The 19,055-nt window shown below is 54.9% G+C and overlaps 4 protein-coding genes across 4 annotated transcripts; 1 reads left to right on the top strand and 3 right to left on the bottom strand.

The window, feature by feature from the left end:
• Positions 1-116: 116 nt before the first annotated feature.
• On the bottom strand, positions 117-2,035 carry MET2 (homoserine O- acetyltransferase). The gene is made up of 3 exons (XM_024467010.1): positions 1,863-2,035; positions 1,390-1,777; positions 117-1,319 (listed from the first exon to the last, which is right to left on the bottom strand). The coding sequence occupies exons 1-3, from the start codon at positions 1,930-1,932 to the stop codon at positions 269-271; spliced, it is 1,509 nt and encodes a 502-aa protein (XP_024325746.1). The 5' UTR covers positions 1,933-2,035; the 3' UTR covers positions 117-268.
• A 334-nt stretch (positions 2,036-2,369) lies between these two features.
• On the top strand, positions 2,370-10,137 carry THO2 (THO complex subunit 2). The gene is made up of 3 exons (XM_024467011.1): positions 2,370-7,243; positions 7,295-7,413; positions 7,463-10,137. Exons 1-3 carry the CDS (start codon positions 2,642-2,644, stop codon positions 9,849-9,851), a joined length of 7,110 nt encoding a protein of 2,369 aa, XP_024325745.1. The 5' UTR covers positions 2,370-2,641; the 3' UTR covers positions 9,852-10,137.
• A 4,001-nt stretch (positions 10,138-14,138) lies between these two features.
• Positions 14,139-14,852, bottom strand: VC83_03364 (uncharacterized protein). Its single transcript, XM_024467012.1, has one exon. The coding sequence runs from the start codon at positions 14,838-14,840 to the stop codon at positions 14,433-14,435; it is 408 nt and encodes a 135-aa protein (XP_024325748.1). The 5' UTR covers positions 14,841-14,852; the 3' UTR covers positions 14,139-14,432.
• Positions 14,853-14,936: 84 nt separating this feature from the next.
• Positions 14,937-19,050, bottom strand: VC83_03365 (uncharacterized protein; the record flags this gene model as incomplete). Its single annotated transcript, XM_024467013.1, has 2 exons — positions 18,555-19,050; positions 14,937-18,492 (listed from the first exon to the last, which is right to left on the bottom strand). The coding sequence occupies exons 1-2, from the start codon at positions 18,698-18,700 to the stop codon at positions 14,937-14,939; spliced, it is 3,702 nt and encodes a 1,233-aa protein (XP_024325747.1). The 5' UTR covers positions 18,701-19,050.
• Between the last annotated feature and the right edge of the window lie 5 nt (positions 19,051-19,055).

Consider the following 19,055-nt stretch of genomic DNA (forward strand, 5'->3'; position numbering starts at 1 on the left):
ATGGACGGAGTACAGAGGGATTTGTCGGTTACGACCTCGACGCGAAAAAGAGTGATTTCCGGAGGGAAAAGGAAGGAAGGGAATAACGACGAGGGGAAAATTCTCTGTAACAACTTTTGAACGATTTTGATATGCTTATTCTATGTTCTATCATGATTTTTTATATCTACCTCTCTCTAAGGCCGTGGGAGGAACTCGGAGAGCTCGGGATATGTACCACTCTTCCTCCACACCCACCCACACTTATCACAGTGCCCCACGCACAGCTCTACCAAGCCGTAATATCCTCCACCTCCGCCTCCCCAAACGTACTACTCCTCGTAACCCCCCCCACCTCACCCACCGCTACACTCCCCTCCCTCCCCATAATATCCGGCAGCACCTCATTCAGAAACCCCAAGATATGTTCATTCACCTGCTCAAACTGCAACAAAAACGCATCATGACCCTCGGGACTATCAATCCTCCTCAACCTCGCATTGGGGATATGGCTAGCCAGCTCCTCTTGCTCGGCGAAGGTGAAGAGGCCGTCGGACTCGATGCCGAGCACGAGGCAGGGCTGTGTGATTTGTGCCAAAGCGGTGGTGATGGAGGGGGAGCGGGAGCGCGACACGTCGTGTGTGTCGAGCTTGCGGGTTATGGCGATGTAGCAGTTTGGATCGAAGCGGGCGACGAATTTGGCGCCCTGGTAGCGGAGGTAGGATTGCGCGGAGTAGTAGTAGGAAGTTGACTGCCGCGACGCCGATTGGCGCGCCGGGGGCGGAGAGGGGGTCGTGGATGTGGCGCCGTGGAATTGCGGGTCTGTGTGTTGCGGCTCGGGCTGCTTGGGGCTGTCGGCGGGGGTGGTGAGGGCGGAGTGAGAGCGAGAGCGCGAGGACGGGGGACGCGTGGTCTTATGCCCGTCGTTGTGGATTGCCCAGTGCCCCTCTGACGTGGCGGGCGCGGTCTGGGAATCGTTGATGGTCTGCTGGCGGGAAGGGTCGGGGGTGTTGCGGCCGAAGCGCGACTCGAAGGAGTTGCGGGAGCGGTAGGTGAGGAGGGCGGACATGCGGGCGGCGCCCAGGCCGGCGGTGGGGGGGTCCGCGAAGGGGTAGTACCCGTCGTCGTATTTGGGGTCGGCGTAGATGCTCTGGCGTTGGGCTTCGCCCCAGCTGATGCCCCAGGCGCTGTGGCGGCTGGAGGTGGCGATGGGGACGATGCAGCGCACGTAGGTGGAGCCGAAGTAGGCCCATTCCAGGACGAGCATGCCGCCCATGGAGCCGCCGATTACGGCGGCGACTTGCTTGATGCCGAGGTCGTCGAGGAGGAGCTTGTGGAAGCTGGGGGGTGGTTAGTAGGGGGCGACACAAAAAAATGAACGAGACGGTGGCGGAAGTAAGGGGAACTCACTTGACGTCGTCGCGGATAGTGGTGAGCGGAAACTCGGGCCCGTATCGTTCGTTGGCTGGGTTGCCGTCCTTGTTCGTGACGGGGCTGGCGCTCCCGTACGGACTGCCGAGGCTGTTCATGCAGATGACGAAGAAGCGGGAGATATCAAATGCGCGGCCGGGACCGAGCAGCGGACCCCACCAGTCGCTCACATCTGCGCTGCCGGTGAGGGCATGGCAGATGACCATGGCATTGTCGCCATCTGGAGAAAGGGTGCCGCGGGTGCTGTATGCCAGGGGGGCATTATGAAGAGTGACGCCGGACTCGAGCGTGAAGGAGGGGATGATGGCGATGTGCTGGTCTGGGATCAGGGCCGCGAAGGGGTTTTCGGGCTGGGTCTGCGTTCTTTCTTGGACGTATTCAGTCACTGCTTCTCTAGAGGGCTTCACGGGAGAGGGGCAAGGGGGGGTTCTGGGGATTTTTTTGTAACTGACCGAATTTCGGCGCGGAGTAGCCGGTGACGGTGGGAGTGGTCAAGCCATTGGCCTGTGGTGCGTCGGTCATCTTCAGGAGGAGGATGAAAGGGAGAAAAGAACGACTTTCATCGAGTTGAGGGGATTTTAAAAGTGACAGCGAAGACCTTATATATATCCCATCTGAGTCATGGTTACAATTGGACGTTACTCTCTCCCGTACCGCCATACAAAACTTTTAGAAATGACGTGCAAGAAGGCATGTCACGTGACTAATTTATGTTGATACGTAGACAGTTATACTACTCCGCCGTAGTTTTTACTAGTGTACGAGTAAGAGAGCCCGTTAATGTATTAAAAAGCCGAGATACCCTAGTAAATGCCCGTTAAAAGACAAAAAGCCGTTGACAAGACCGTTTGGAATTCAAAGCTCTAGAAATTACTGCTTCCGGACTAGCGCGCCGGGTAACAATTGGAAAGTCGCGAAACTACTCGTTACTCCTCCATGGGCGAGGAACGAGGCACGAGGAATCAAGAGACGTCTCTCTTTGAATTCAATCCCGAATTCCATCTTCACTCTGCATTACAACGCCAACCACTTACTCCGCCACTGCTGAAGCTTCAGCACCGATACAACAAAGCTCTTTGTAGCTATTTCCGTTTCGCAAACAAAAAGAAGGCTATTTCGCCTCACGACTGTCCCTCATCGAGATATCAACGCCCATGTGCACAGCTTCGTCGGGACTTTTCCGTGCTCGCGGTGCGTGAGTGCGCAAGTGCTTGGAGCCCTCGCGCTGTCAATGCCACCGAAGCGGAAGAGATCCGAGAGAGGGTCCGTTGACTCTGGAGAGAATCGCCCGTCGCCGCATCGACCTGGCAATACCAACCTGGGAGGAGGTCCAGGCCGCGAAGTAGATATGCGCGGCGAAGGCGGGAGAGGGAGAGGGAGGGGAAGGGGCAGAGGAGGGAGAGGCGGAGGCAATTTGTCAAGAAGGGAGTCCACGGAGAGCTTTACTAACTCACCCTCGACGCCGGGGCGTGCGATAGGCGCCATGTCTCCTCCACCTCGTCCGACTCCGACACCCTCGCAGCAGCAGCCACAACCTCCTGCGCTGGCGCCTACCCCATTCGCATTCACTCCAGCAATGTCCGCTACACCCGAACCGATGAAAGATCCGAGCCCATACGACTACTCGCATGTCACCAACGAGTGCATCGCGGCATGGACAGCCAGTGGCCGCCAGGAAATTGTCGCTGCTGGTGTACAATCTCTAGACGATCTGGATATTTTGGACCTTTCGACGATCTTTCAAGAGCTCATACGTTCTGGCGTTGATGGTAGATTGAGCCCTGCGGAGGCTGGAAGCTGCGTGCGAGATATTGTCCAACCCGACACTGCCCCCGAGAACCAACAAGACGACAAGATTGATGGCGCTTCGCTCTTCCTGGACTCACTGTCCATCGTTACAGATAATGAGCCATATCAGCCTCGACTACGCAAGCTTGTGGCTGCCACCGGGATATCGACAGCCCTGATGCGACAGATGCTCGATACGCAGCTCCTGCAGAACCTTGAGCTCACAAGAGACACATTCTTCAAAGCTGGTATTCGTCAGGTCACCAATCTTCTCTACCGACAGGCAAACCATAACCTTCTTCGCGAGGAGACAGAGGGCTACTCCAAACTAGTCACGGAGCTCTTCACCACCAGCGGCGGCGAACCTCCAACCAGCGAAGTGGTAGAGGAGACATTTGAGCGGATCAAGGGTCTGATTGGGACATTCGATCTCGACGCAGGCAGAGTGCTGGATGTGACTATGGACGTATTCGCTGCCGTCCTCATTAAGCATTATCGATTTTTCATCAAGCTTCTGCGAGTCAGCTCCTGGTGGCCCCGCGATAATATTCTCCCGGGTGTGGACATTGAGAATTCCGACCTTCCAAAATGGGCTCTCCCAGGAAATTCTGGAGTGATCCCTACCGATAATGAGAAGAAGGACGACGACGGGCTTGACAAGGATGCGCGAGATGAGGCATTTTGGGTCAGGGCAAGAGAAATTGGCATTGATGCATTTTACGAACTCGGAGGCAGGCGGCCGGTCGACCCCATAACAAAAGAACGCATTGCTGCTAGCAAAGTCAATACCGACGATCAATCAAATTCAGACAGGCAATGGATTGAGGCGACGGGTACCCTCCCGCCACTGGGCAACCAGGTTGCTGCACAGTTACTTGGGTTCAAACTACGATTTTATACCTCGACAGCTCGGGAGACGGATGATGTACTTCCAGCCAATCTTATGTACCTCACTGCTCTCTTAATCAAAACCGGATTCATCTCGCTGAGAGACTTGTACCCGCATCTATACCCCCTCGACGAAGACATGGAGGCTCTTAGGACGAAGAAAATGAAGGAAAATGCCGAAAAGGAGAAGCTCAACCGGCCAGGAGGCGGGGCGAACGCGCTCATGATGGCGGGTGCACTTGCCGACGACACACTTCCTGGCGGTGGAAGGATACGAGATATTCCTGGCTCGAAACCCGATGCTGGTGCTGGTGCTCCCGTTGGAGCTGAGGAAGATAAAGACAAACTACCAGAACCTGCTGAACAGAAAGTGCTTCTGCTGATCAACCTCCTTACAATTGGTGCTATCCCGGAGGCTTTGTTCATGCTGGGCCGCTTCCCATGGATACCCGAGGCGTACCCCGAGGTTCTCGACCGCCTCCATCGCATCTTACACCATTCTGTCGAAAAAGTCTTCCAATCTACGAAGCCCTCCAATGCAGATGAAGTTGTGCTGCCTATGAAGAAGCTCTCAGATCAGGATCAATCGAGGGTACCAAAGGGAGACGTACGACGAGTTGAATCCACTCCCCGCAAAGCTCTTCGTTGGCCATTCCCAGCGAAATTTGACGTCGGCGATGGCATTTCTTATAAGTTCTACTGGGACGAATGGGCGGATTCGATACCTGTCTGCCAGACAGTCGACGACATATTTACCTTGTGCAGCACGCTCCTCAACTATTCTGGTGTGAATATCGGCAGGGACTGTGCATTGATGTCTAAACTGGCCAGTATTGGCAACCAGAGTTTGTCAAAGGATACGTCGGAGGCAAACCTGGCAAGATGGCAGGATCTCCTCAAGAGGCTCCTTGTCCCTGCTCTCAGCCACACATCGGCCAACACAAATGTTGTCAACGAAATATACGACATGCTCCGTTACTACCCGGCCCCTCTGCGCTACAACATATATGCCGAGTGGTTTGAAGGACAAACATCCAGGCTTCCCGCCATGACCGCAGTATTCACGCGCGCACGACTGGAGACATTGAGCACCATGAAACGTATCAGCAAGACGAATCTGACTACCATGGCTCGCGCACTGGCAAAGACAGCTTATGCGAACCCGGGAATTGTTTTCAAGGTTGCATTGGATCAGATTGAATCCTATAGCAATCTTACCGAGGTTGTCGTTGAATGCGCAAGATACTTCACCGACTTGGGCTACGATGTTCTCATATGGTCTCTGATGAGCTCCCTTGGTGGAAAGTCCAGAAGCCGTACTCGTGACGACTCTGCTCTTCTGACCAGTAAGTGGCTGATTGCCCTCTCCAACTTCTCCGGAAAGGTATTCAAGCGCTATTCAATTATGAATCCGGCGCCAATCCTACAATACGTCAATGACCAGTTATATCGAGGCAATTCCACGGACCTCATCATTCTACAAGAGTTTATCGCCCAGATGTCAGGTGTTGTTCCTGACACGGATTTCACGGATCCCCAACTCCTTGCGATGACAGGAGGCGAAGTTCTCCGTCGCCAGACATTAATCAGCCTTCAAGACAGGCGATTCGAATTCGTGAAGACGGCCAAGCGATTGATGAAATCGCTCACGGAGACGAGGCTGGCCGGTCAACTACTGATCTCCATCGCCCAGCACCGACAGGCGGCTATTTTCTCTGTTCCAGAAGACGAGGCGCACATCAAATACCTTTCTACCATGGTGGATGATGCACAGCGAATCCTAACCCAGTTCAACGATCTCTTACGGAGCAATCTTACCGTTGAAGAATTCGACAATCTTGTTCCTGATACCTGCGAGTTGATGGTTGATTTCGGCCTTGAGCCAGCCCTTGCCTTTGCCATTGGCAGACCAAGCTTTGCATACAAGATGGCTGACATAGGACCGGCCGAACTTCCCAAAGAAGTCACCGAGACCAACGGCGTGCCCGCGGTGATTGATATCGACGGCGATGTTGGCATGGACGGTGATGCTGCAGATGACGATGTCGACATGATTAAAAACCCTGAGGCTGGAACAACCGACGATGCCGTTGAACCGGCCTCCACCTCGGAAGACCCTTGGTTAGATGTTCTCGCACCTCTCATAGAGTCCGTTCGCGTAGCCTTGCCTGACAAGCCTTGGGGTCTTCTCAATCCTGAATTCTACGTAACGTTCTGGCAGCTTTCGCTCTCCGATATCCAGGTTCCTATGGATAGCTACACCATCGAAAACGCTCGACTGACGAAGGAGATGGCCGAGATCATGAAAGATCGAAGCGATATGAGTAGGCCTGGTATGATTCGCAAGGAGGAGGCAAGAAAGGCCGTTGAAGTCACCAAAGAGGAATTGTTAAACGAGTCGAAAGATCAAATGAGCCAATTTGGCCGCAACAGAGCCCGCTTGAATAAGGAGAAGGGGAAATGGTTCAGCAATGTCAACAAGAGATATGATGCCTTGAATGATACTCTTCTCGAAGAGTGTTTCCTGCCTCGTCTACTTTTATCGCCTAGCGACGCGGATTACGCATTCAAGATGGTTAAGTTCCTACACAACAGCTCGACGCCTCATTTCAGAACTCTCGGGTTACTGGCACGACTATTTAGGGGAAACCGACTTCGCTCGATCATATTCTCCTGCACCATTCGTGAAGCCGAGTGCTTTGGTAGGTTCCTGAAGTTGATACTGGGAGACCTCGCTCGCTGGCACGCAAGCAAGGCTGTCTACGAGAAGGAGGCATGGGGCCCTAACCAAGATCTTCCCGGATTCGCGAAGAGCATACATGAGACTACGTCGAAGCCGGTGGCCCTTCTGGAGTACGAGGATTTCCGCAGGATCTTCTTCGGCTGGCACAAGAACTTGAATACCGCCCTGAAGTCCTGCCTTGGCGGGTCCGAGTGGATGCATATTCGCAACTCCATCACGGTGTTGAAATCAGTCGTCGAGCACTTCCCAGCGGTTGACTTTATGGGCAAGGCGTTCCAAAACGCTCTCATTACACTTGCTAAGCGCGAGGAAGGGAAGCGTGAGGATCTGTCTCTTCTGGCCAATGCGTCTATGCCGGAATTGAGGAAGAGGGAGAAGAAGTGGGTTATGCCGCAAGCGTTTGCAAGCAACCTGGTAAGTCAATTATCCACATCAAACCTTATTTCATCTGCTAACTTCTCTCAGGGTGAATCCAACCTAGCCAATGGCCAGGTTAAAGCGGCGAAGGGCGGATCCCCACAGGTTGAAGGCAAATCAACGTTGAAGCCAACAGCCCCGGAGTTCAAACCATCTCCAAAGATATCGTAAGTCTTACATCGTGGCCCACCTAAAGCACTGTTTAACATACTGTAGCTCAAACGGGAAACCGGAACACAAGCGAAAAGCAGGAGAGGTCGAGGATGGCGAAGTCGATGATGCAAGGGGGGCTGCCAAGGCTGCTGCCATTGGCGTCACTCCTACAAATGCCATCGCTTCGGAAGCAAGCGCAACCCCCATCCCAACACAAGGTGGCCTTCCAAAGGTCCCCGCTAAGAATGAACGTCAGACCGGCCCACCGCCACGACCAGATTTCACACGGGGCCCGGCAAATCAGGATAGACCGCCCTCTAGGCCGCCTTCCAACCTTCCTACTCGCCCCGAAGTACCTATTCCTCACGTTCACGCTGAACGCAACCTTCCGGCGCGCGGTGCTGGACGCAGAGACGCACACCAGCCAAGGGCGGATTATCCTGCTGACAGTTCTCGTTGGCCTCGTGATGGCCCTGGCCACGATCGTCGAAGCCTGGACGCCCGAGGTCTTGAAAGGCCATACGATAGGCCTCCCTTTGACCGCGATGGTCACAGAGACCGCGTTGATCCCCTTCGCCGCGGTGCGGAGTTCTTTCCAGGCGACAGGGACCGAAACAGGCCACCTCTGGACATCAGAGGTTCAGACCTGAATGGTCGACCCTCTCGCGAAGATATTATTCCTCCTTCCCGATCCGCACCTCCACAAGCCGACCAAAGCTCCGCGCTGGCCGATCCTGCAGTGAACCCCGCCCGTGCAGCCCTCATATCTGCTGGCTCGGATACTGCGAGATCTGGCTCTCCACGCGGTTTCAGAGATGATCGGAGCCACCCAAGGGCCCAATCGCCAAGACGAGGTGATCGCCATGGTGGCCCAGACAGGGATGTGGATGTTAGGAGAGGAGATCGTACCCCTGGCGATGCCAATCAAGGCCCTTCATTCCCACCTCGCGATGTCGATAGACCTGCTGAGCGGTCCAGAGACGCGTTCCAGCCAACAGCTGCGCCAAAACGCCCGGTTGACTTGGACCATGGGAGATTGAATTCAGCCGGTAGACCTGGGGAGTCGAGCTTTGGCCGCCTTAATCCCTCGTCGCCTCCTCTGCGGGACGTGCCGTCTGGACCAAGAACTTCTTATGGACATGGGGGCAGTAATAGACAAGCCAGTGGCAACGTGTCTCGTTCCGATACAAGACAGCAGGGACCACCTCGACCACTGTCGCCTGACAATATACCACCTTCTGGGCCAGCTGGTGATCGCTCGCAATCTGGCGCAGCCAAGCCACCTTCTGTACCTGTCCATCCCGAGCGTATGCGCCATCTTGGACAGGATTCCCAAGCCCAAAGTACTCAGGCCGCCCCAGCACCTCCAGCAAATGCTGTGCCAGAAGGGGTCCACCCATCTCGTATGCGCGGCTTTCAGGAGACCCCATCCTTCCCTGGAGCTACTCAATCGCCACAGCAAGCCGGGAATGTGCGACAAGAACCATCTCAGTTGAGCTCCAGTACGCCATCTGGCCCGAGAGGTCAGCAAACGAGACCTTCGACACCTACGTCAGCTTCATCTAATGTCCCTACTGGACCCTCCTTCCAGCCTGTAGACCGTGTTAGAGGGCCAATGAGACAACTTGCCGGCATCAACAGCACTCTACAGCAAGCAGGGCAGACGGAAAGACCGAAAACATTCGACCGTCCCAATGACCGCGGTATCAATGTTCGCGGCAGAGGCAATGTATTGTCATCGTCTGCCATGCCAGGCTTCCCTGGCTCTGGTCCATCCACCCCAAGCGCACCCCGTCCTGATACACGAGATGGCGGCCAAGGGAGGGGAATGGGCGCACCCGAGCCCTCACCAGGCGACCAATTCGGTGGCCCCTTCAGCCAAAGTATGGGTGACGGTCCAGATGCCCGCAGTGGCTCCATGCGCGACTCAGGCCGACACGAGCGCTCCAGGCGCAGCAGCCACCGCACCTCGCGGTCGCACAGTCGGGACCGCAACCATAAGGAGAATATTCCTGGACCAGATCCGCGTGCTGAGATGATGGGCGACCGACCTGACTTCCGTGGGAGTGGGCGCAGAGACGGCGAGAGGGAGTCGAATCGACGCGCTTCCGGACGGAGCGGACCCTCGATGCCTGGAGAGGGGAGAGAGCGCGAGAGCAGGCGCGACGGAAGGGATGGCGACAAGAGAGGCGATGGGGGTGCTGCGATGAGGGGAGAGCAGGGTTTTAGCCGTGGTCAGGGATATCAGTCCCAGCCGCAGGGTGGAAATATGCCACCGTCTAGCCGCGGCGAGGGCGGGCGATCGCGCGGGTCGAGGAGTAGTAGGGGGGGGGCGGAGAGACGCGAGTCGAGGAGTAGCCGCGATGATGGGACGGGGAGTATTGGGAAGAGAAGAGGTGAGGATCGGGGTGGACAGGATCGCGGACGGGATAAGAGGGTTAGGCAGGCGTAAGGGCCTACGGACAGAGATTGCATGCTTGCATTAGGGGAGTTTCTTTTGTGTATTCATTCGGGTTTGGTGTGGTGATGATGTGGTAGGAGGGTATTAGGGTGAAGGGGCTTTAGATATACTGCACAGATGGAGTGATGGGGATGTGTGTATTGGTTCTGAGGGAGAATGGTTGTATGGCATCGCGCCGGCGTTTTATTTTGGGGCTGAATTTAGAGCGCGGAAAGGGGCATTAAACCCAATTTGTATTATAGGACCTCTATTTTGAATGGTATCTCGCATGAGATGGACTTGTTTTATCATTTTTGATCTGTGACTTTAGTGAATAGAGTATTAATTGCCATTAATAAGGCTGGGAGTGTAGGCTGGGTGATGTCGTGGTGAGGGTGACCCCACTAAGGGGGATTTCACCTCTTGAGGTTTCTTTACAGGCGAACCCCCCATATTCCACAACCCAACTTCCATATCACAAATTCACCCACAACATCCAACAACTTCTTTCAACTATTTTACTTTAAACCCAAAGATTGATACTTCTTCTAGCTACTTTACTTCAACTTTTCTTCAAGTACAAAGATTGATCACAGCAATTTGCTCTCAATTCCAATCACATCAGTGTCTCTCATCTGAGAAATTCACTTCTTCGAGCGACCTTTCTTCAAATCCAAGGATTGCTACCAGCAGTTACTCTTTGCTCCAAAAGATACTTGAAAGATTCAAGTCTTATTTAAAAGCTTGTTCTAGGGGTTTTCCAAAGGTTGATTTTCACAGTGCGCTCTCAACAACACACGAACGAAGTCTTACCTGAGAACCACTTCCAAGAACTTTACTTCAACTCCAAATATTGAGACCAGTTGTTCTCTTCGCTATATAAGTTTTCTTCAAGATCAGAAGTGTGGTGAAGAAACTCTTTCAGCAACTTCGATAATAATCTAAAGTGTGATTTCGACATTCCGCTCTCAATCCACTCACAACAACGGAGTCTCATCTTGGGACATTCTTCCAGCAACCTTCTCAATTCAAGTCCAAAGATTCATATCGACAATTCTTCTTCACTCACAGACTATCAACAAGATCAGAGTTGTGTTCAACAAATTCTTCCAGCTACCTTGCTCCAAACCAAAAGTTTGGCTCTTTCCAACAACCTTGCCACAAATTCAAAGATTGATATCAACAATTCTTCTTTGCTCCAAAAGCTTATAAGTTATATAAGATTAGAACCGTGTTCAAGAAACTCCTCAAGAGGGTTTTCTATAAGTCCAAAGATTGTATCAGCAATTTCTCTATTCTCCACAGCTACTCGCCAGATCGGATTCGTTTCGACTCCTCAGTACTTCAAAAGCAATTTACAAAATCAGAGTTGTGTCTGATAAGTTCAACCAGCAACATTGTTGATTTCCCAAAGACCGATCTCGGAAATTCGCTCACAATGCCAGTCACCAGATCGGAAAAGCGTCAGAGGATGTCTTCTGAGCAGTCTGGACCACCTTCAAACGACCTTGCTCAAACCTCAGAGCTCGAACTGAACAATTCTACTACACGCCCCAAGAAGCGTTCAAAGAAGCTTCCTTCCGGTTCAGATGTATCTCCAACCAACGACAACACCGCCGCCCCAGGTCCAAAGCCGGACGCAAGCCTCACTGCACCACAAGAAGAACCAAGGAGAAGTCTCCGTTTATGCGTGACCTCAAGCAACAAAACTGAGGTTGCTCACACCCCAGAGCTTGAATCTGAAAAGTCTATGTCACGTTCAGAGAAGCGTTCAGAGCAGCGTCGCCTGAGGAGAAAACTTCAATCGCAATCGGAGATCCCTTCAAGCAGCAGCAGCTCTGTTGAATCTGCTCTAAAGTCAGACTTCAGTTCATATACACCACAAGAAGAGCCAAGAAGGAAAAATCTCCGTCCACGCGTGATCTCAAGCAATAACAACACTGGGGCGCCTGCTCCAAAGTTGGACATGAGATCCTATAATCCACAAGAGACGGGCTCCAAGAAGACCCGCTGGAGTTCATACGAAAGTTCGGCCAGTAAAATCGCTATTCCTGACAAGCCGGAGGATATGACATTGGTCCCACAAGGTGAGGTAGGAGTGAAAAAGCACCTTTCAGAGTCAAGCAAGTCTTCGAGCAAAAACAGCAAACGTGCTCTAAGCCCAGCACCGGACATGCGCACTACCTCACCCCAAAAGGAGTCATCACGTCCGAAGAAGCCTCGTCTTCTTAAGACAGCCACTGGCAATGATGCTCAAACCCGCGAGTCCTCAGCAGGTAATGCCCCCCCACGCTTCAAGTTGCGCCTGAAGAAGCCTGGTACTGGCCCTACCCTGTCCGAGGGCAACTCTGCTCCATCGTCCGATGGCATCTCAACCCCATTTTCAGAGAGCCTTTCTGCCTCTACCGCATTATCACAGGGCACATCCGCTCCGGTTTCAAAGGAGCTATCCTCTTCTCCACTTTCAGAGAGCAAGTCCGCTCCATCTCCAGGGGAAAACACCACTTCAAGTTCCGAGGACAAAGATTCTCCATTATCCAAAATTAACTCTGCTTCATATTCTAAGGACAATGCTGTTCCATTGCCCAAGAGCAACTCTGCATCTTCGTTCGGAAGCAACTCTGCTCCATCCTCAGGATCACGCTCAAGGAAAAGGGCGGCACCCCATCCAGAAACAACAGATGGCATATCTCCCATCAAAAACCTTACCCCAAAGAAGAGAGGCTTTGGGGACATCAACACCACCGATGGTTTATCCCCAGAAAAGCAGGGCCAGTACCGCGCCGAGCGAGAGAAAGAGCCTCAGCGTGTCGCCGAGCAGCAGAAGATTCTCGCAACTATGGAGGACTTCAAGAAGGGTTTTCAAGATCTGCTGGACCACATCCGTCTCCCAAGGAAGAACAGTCATATGAAGAAGAACCCCAATGAGCACATGTTTGCGCTGAAGCTGAGTCCACAGCTGTGTCTTATGGCACCATCTCCGAGGCACGTGGGGATTTATGTGAAGGATGCGTGCTTTGAGTCAACCAGTGAGGCGATGACAACCTGGGTGATAAGGTTGCTTATGGATGTGGTGAAGCGCGATGGCTTGGCATGGGGTGAGATTACGGTGGAGTTGACGGAGGGGGGGTCGCTGGGCAAGGTGTCCAACTGGGGGTTTAACCAGGCGTGCTCGCACAAGCTGGACACCTGCTTTATCAACACGAACGTCGAGATACTCTTCTGCAGGAAGACGTATTCGGCGATCATCACCTACCACCACCAGTGGAAGTGTGTAAGTTTTCCCCTTTCTTTCCAATGCCCTATCCCCTATCCCCATCCCGCGACCTTCTTCCCGGCCTTCCATGCTCCTCGGCTCCCACTGTATAAACCCCAACATCCATTCTTCAGCTGTCAGCTTTACTAACTCCCACAGGCTGGCCAGTACGAGGTCCCCTCGGGGGACATGACCGACGTGTATCAGGCGCCACGTCCGGTCCGTACTGACCACACCACCACTGGTGGTGGTAGGTCAATCCTATCGGGCACCGGCGAGTCGGCGTATGGCCCGGGCTGCCATACCTCCCTCGCCGGGCCCCAGTTCCCACAAACTGCCGCTCTGGAGTTCACCCTCGGCGCCGACATGCACACCGTCTCCGGCCGCCACCTCGCGCTGTCCCTCGCCGACTACCTCCCCGCCAACCCGTACCTCCCGATCACGCGCGCACCGGCTCCTCCCTCCCCTCAAGCCGTCTACGGAGACTATGGCAACCCCGGCGGCTACCCCATCCCCATCGACCCAGCCCTCCTAACACCACCCCTCCACCGCCACACCTTCGATGTCTTCCCGGCCATCGACACCCCCCCCAACCAGCCCTCCTCCGACCCCCTCTACCCGCCCTACCACTGGACCCCGGCCCCAGCATCCGCCCCCGCCTACCTGAGCCCCTGGATCTCGCCCGTCCCCTCCCCGGTTCAGGAGCAGTTCACGTACCCGGACCCAGACATCGCGACGGAGGACTACGTCGCGAACTGGATTGCGGCATCGTTGAGCTTGCCGCTTGAGCCGGGGAGGGGAGCTGTATACGCTGCGGCCCCTCTGCCGGTGCCTGTTGCGGCACCAACCCCCGCGCCAGCAACCGCGCCGAAGAAACGCGGGAGGAAGAGCCGTGCGAAGGTTCGTGGTGCTGCGGTTCCTGCGGCTGCGGCTCCTGCCCCTGCGGCTCCTGCGACGGCAGAAGAGATGATGGAGATGATGACCCAGGCGCCCCTCCCCACACTCACCCCCCTCGGCCCCTCCCCCTCCGAAACCCTCGCTGCCCTCCAGAGCGCCACGGCTGCGACGCCTGGTGTCCCGGTCCCAGCCGCGTATCGGCACGTGTGGTTCCTGAACGGGCGGGGGAGGGTGTCGAAGACCCGGGATAACAATCCGAGGTGTCAGAGGTGTAGGAGGAGACATTGGGCTGTGAGTTTCCCTCTTTTCTTTTCCCTTTTTTCGTTTGCCCGGAGTTTGGGGTTTGAGATCGGTTTCCAGGTTTCTGATGCCGATTTTGGACGCCGAGATGGGGGTGGGGTTTCTTGAGTTACTGTTCCCCTGAGATGGATGGAGAGATGCTAACGGTGAATAGTCGTGCAGCAGGGGCCAGCCCTGCGACGAGTGCGCCAAGGACAACGTGCCGTGCGTGTACGGGCCTGGGGTGGGGGTGGAGGAGGATGAGGAGAAGGGGCGCTGAGTGTGGGTGTTTTGTGTTTTTTTGTATATAGTAGCGTGTTCTTCTCGCGTTGTTGTCTGTATTCGTAGTTTGCTTTTGTTAGTTTTCGTTCTTTGTTGATTTGGTTTTTGTCTTTAGCGTTTCGGTTCTTGATTTCGGTTTTTGTTTTCGGCTCTGATTTCGGCTTGTGGAGGGAGGGCAGGGGAAGGGCGCGTGAAGAGTGATTTGGATCGGATGATTCGCGGAATGTCAGAGAGTTTCTGTAATTGCTTGTGCCCCCTTCGGACTTCAGTGAAATAAAATATTTCATGGGTAATATATACTGTATTCTATTCAATCTCCCCCTCCCCCTCCAAAACACCTCAAAAACCAAACCCAGACCCCACCCCCTCCCAATCCATACAATCTACAACATAATCAAGCTCACCTCCTCAAAATCCGGCGGATTCCTCCCATACATCACCCTCCCCTTCCCATCCAACGCCGTCCCCCGATTCGTAATCCACACATTCCCCATCCCCACCCTCTCCGTCCTCCTCACTTCCTCATCGCTCACCCCCAGCCCGTCGCGAGGCACCCACACATTCGGCCTCTTCGCCCTGAGCGCCTCGTGCTGGAATGCTACGCGCACGAGCGCGTCGCGCTCGTCGGGGGTGAGGTCTTCGATTTCGTCGTTGTAGCCGCCGAAGAGGGCTTCTCCCATTAGCTGCTGGGCTTCGACGTCTTTCTTGCGGCGGCGGCGGGCGTGCGCCGTGTCGAGGTCCCCGAATGTTGCGGCGCCGAGAGTGCGTGCTCCGCGCGTGGCCCATGTGGCGCCCGTGCGGAGGGGGTTAAGGGGGTTGAATGTCCCTCCGTTTCCGCCAGACTTGGTAGATTGCGAAGTGCGAAGTTTGCGGAGCTCGAGCTCGATGTCGTCGTCGTGGGAGACGGAGGTGTCAGGGACGCGAGGGTTGCGCGCGGCGCCGTCGTCGCGGTCCGAGTCAGAGTCATCGTGGTCTGATTCCATAAGACGAGCAGCTTGAGCGCGTTCGAAAGCCTCGTCGCGGAGGACAGCTTCGTCTTCGAGTGTTATGGCGAGATGTTCGTAGAGGGGGCTAAAAGATTGGTTGAGGAGGAATTGGAAGAGTGCTGTTAGTGCCATGACGACGATCATGATGATTGCCTGCGGGAAGCAGGCGGCGTTATTCTTGTCGTCGCGAACGAGGAAGAAGAGGCCTATGAGGCAGAGTTCCATGACGTAGAGGCCGATGAAGTTTTGGTTGATGGCGCGCGGGTAGAGGAGGCCGCCGGTGTCTTCGGTGTGCCGGAAGACGTAGAGCATGCAGTAGCGGTTGGCGAGCCAGAGGACGGTGAAGGTGATGATGGCGAATACCATGATGAGGGGCGCGACGGTGGAGTAGATGATGGCGATGCAGGCGAAGTTGGTGTAGGTGGGGAAGTAGGTGCCCCAGTGCACTGTGGAGAGCGTGGTGTTGCGCTTCCACTTCTGGCGTGCCGTGTTGTCGAAGAGCTTGGGCATCAGTATCCACATTATGAGCGTGCCGACCTGCAGCAAACTGCCGGCGCTGGTTGATAGCGCCTGGATGATCATGTACGAGAAGAAGTAGTTGGAGGCCTTGGGTAGGTTCTGCGCCAGTAGACCAGGGATGGATGTGACATCCGCGATACCAGCGAGCGTGGCGAACGTTCCGCTTGCAATAGAGACAACGAGGAAGACCTGCACAAACAGGAAGAAGAAGTAGTAGTTCTGCACCGACAGCTCACGCATCTTGCCCGTTTGGTTGCCCTGCAGCGTCGCGAGGTTGTAGAAGACGAGCGGCGGCAGAATCATCAGCAGCGATAGGACAACGGCGGGCAGAATACCCGCGACACTTTTGAGCGCGGTCTCGGCCCCGCGAAGGAACGAGAGCCAGTGGTATTGCCTGATCAGTTCAGGAATATTGCCAAGTAGCGCGGTGGCGGAGACAGGAATAGCCCAGAGAATACACATCCCCGCGACAGCCGCGAGGATGAAGAAAGTCCGCAGCCATGCTTCCCACCATTTAATCGACATGTTCCCCCAGATGACATCCGTGGGCGAGACCTCGACCATGCGCGGAGCCATGTGCTTCGGGATGTGGTGGCTGACGGCCTGCACCGCCATGTGCGCGGCAATCTGGTGGTTGAATTGAATGAAGGCGGAGTTCATCTTGGGGTAGTCATCGGAGTGGTCTTGGTCGTACTCGATCTCGACATTGAGGCGCGCGAGTTCCTCGCGGCACCAGTAGATAGAGTCAACCTTTGTATTGACCCAGGGGAAGATGTATGGCAGGATACCGATGCCAAAGCGAGGAAGGCGATGCGTGCTGCGGTCCTTTTTCTTAATATACTTCGCCCACAGCGCGCTCTCCTCGTCCTCGACGTAGTCCGGGTCAATGTGCGGTGGGTACTCGTGCTGCGGCCCCTCGTTATTCGTAAAAAGAGTCTTCACGGGCGCGATAATCTGCTGCCCACCACTCGTAACCATCTGCCCAAAGTTCCTCTTCTGGGTGTATTCATCCCTCTCAAACCCATGGGGCATAGGCGACGCGAATCCTCCACTCGGCCCCTTCCAGAACTTCCACCAGCTATTCTTCATCTCATCCGAGTCGTTACTCCCATCACCGCCGCCGAATCTATAAGGGATATTATCGAGCTCCGGCCCCTTAACGCCGCGGTGCTCGCCAAAGCCCCTCGGCGTATCCGGCGTCTGCCCAAAACTGACATCGCGCGACGGGATACTGATCTGCGTCTCCACCGGCTCCGCGTCCGCAAAATGCGTTTGGCTACTATTGCTATTATTCCTCGATCTCGAGCGCTCCTGCCTCATGTCCGGGCAGAGCGGATCGCGATCAATCCACACGAACCCATTCGTCGACTCGATTTGGCCTTCAAGCCCCTTCCCGGTCTTCGCACCCCCCACGATTGTCCCTCCGACATTCTTCGTGCCCTCCACGAGCGTCTCACCCGCCTTCCCTACCAGCCCGAGCCCACGCCCAAACTGCTTCCCCATCGCCGCTAACCCGCCCATGGCAGTCTGCTTGTCCACCACGCGATTCTTGCGGCGATTACCTTCCTCAATCGCATCCTCAACTGAATGCACAACCTGATTGATATCACCCGACGTGACACCTTCTCCCCTCGCAATCTGCGCCGCCGTCTCTTCGGCGTTCTTCGCACGCCTCGCGCGCTCCTCCTTTGTATCATGATGTCCCGTCTTGTGCTGCATGGCCTTCTCCTCCTTCTCGGCCTGCTTCAGCTGCGCCTTATTACACTTGCGGATCAGGGACGTCTCGGCAGCCTCTAGCATTGCCACGATGCCCTCGCGACGCCGCACCTTCTCCAGCAGCGCGTCGTAGTTGCGGTTGATCCAGATATTGCGGATCCCCCCAGGGAAGACATCGTAGAGACCACTAAGTGCCTCGATGGTGAGCCATTTATCCGGGATGGCAGTGACGAGGACGGTAGTTGCCGATGCGCGCAGGCGGTGCTCGGCGGAGGTGAGGTAGTCCTGGCGCACGCGGATATAGACGCGCAGCTCCGCGAAGAATACGTAGCAGACCCAGGTGACGACGACGATGGCGAGGACGAGATGCGCCCAGTAGCGGTGTGTCTGTTTCGGGGAGATGTTACCCCAGGCAAGCCTGTCGAGGCCGCCGGGGGCTTCGGGGTCGGCGTTGTTACCGTCGACGGGGTCTGTTTTGGCGGTGCCGCGGCCGCCGATGTAGTTGAGTGGGAGGAGGATGGGGAGGAGGAGGCAGGCGAGCGGGACGAAGATGATGAGTTGGGTTTGGAGGTAGCGTAGGAAAAAGTAGGCGTCCAGGCCGCACTTATTGATGATCTCCTTGTCTTTGTATGTGAAAATCGAGACTAACCACCCGAACGGACTTCGTGGCGGCGGTGTGGTTCGTTGTCGTTCGGGGACGAGATATGTCTTTGGCTGGCTTCACAACATGTCAACTCTGTTTTTTCTGGACTGAAACTGCAAAAGTAAAAGAGAACTCACTATATCCTAACCAGCCTATTCTTTATCAACGTAAAAATCAAGATCTGCACTGCCGACGCCGCGATACCAGTACCGATAGCCGTCAACAGTGCAATAATGCTGATATTGCGGTTGGCCTGCGCCGCGCCCTGCGTCGAGTCCGACATGGCGATCTATTCCCTGATAGCCAGGCAGTAGAGTGATTCTGAAGAGAGAGTAGAGATCGAGGAGCGTAGTGGTGAGGGCGAGAGGAGGTCTCCAAAAGAGATTTCGGGGCGCTTTGTTGGCGCGTCAAGGATGGGGAGAGCGGCGCATTACTTCGTTTCAGCGAACAATGAGTGTGAAATATGTACTGCGTATGCGTGTATGTGAGTATAAAAGGAGACAAAGAATGAATGAATCAACGCAACAACTAATAAAGGAGAAGAAGTAGGCCCAGCTGCTCTCTACTCTGCAGATGTGCACGTCAAGGTTTGGCAGCACCCGTCGATCTACAGCGTGTGGGGTTAGATAACCGCGTTT

Source organism: Pseudogymnoascus destructans (genome assembly GCF_001641265.1).
Source record: "Pseudogymnoascus destructans isolate 20631-21 unplaced genomic scaffold scaffold_6, whole genome shotgun sequence".
Classification (NCBI taxonomy): Eukaryota; Fungi; Ascomycota; class Leotiomycetes; order Thelebolales; family Thelebolaceae; genus Pseudogymnoascus; species Pseudogymnoascus destructans.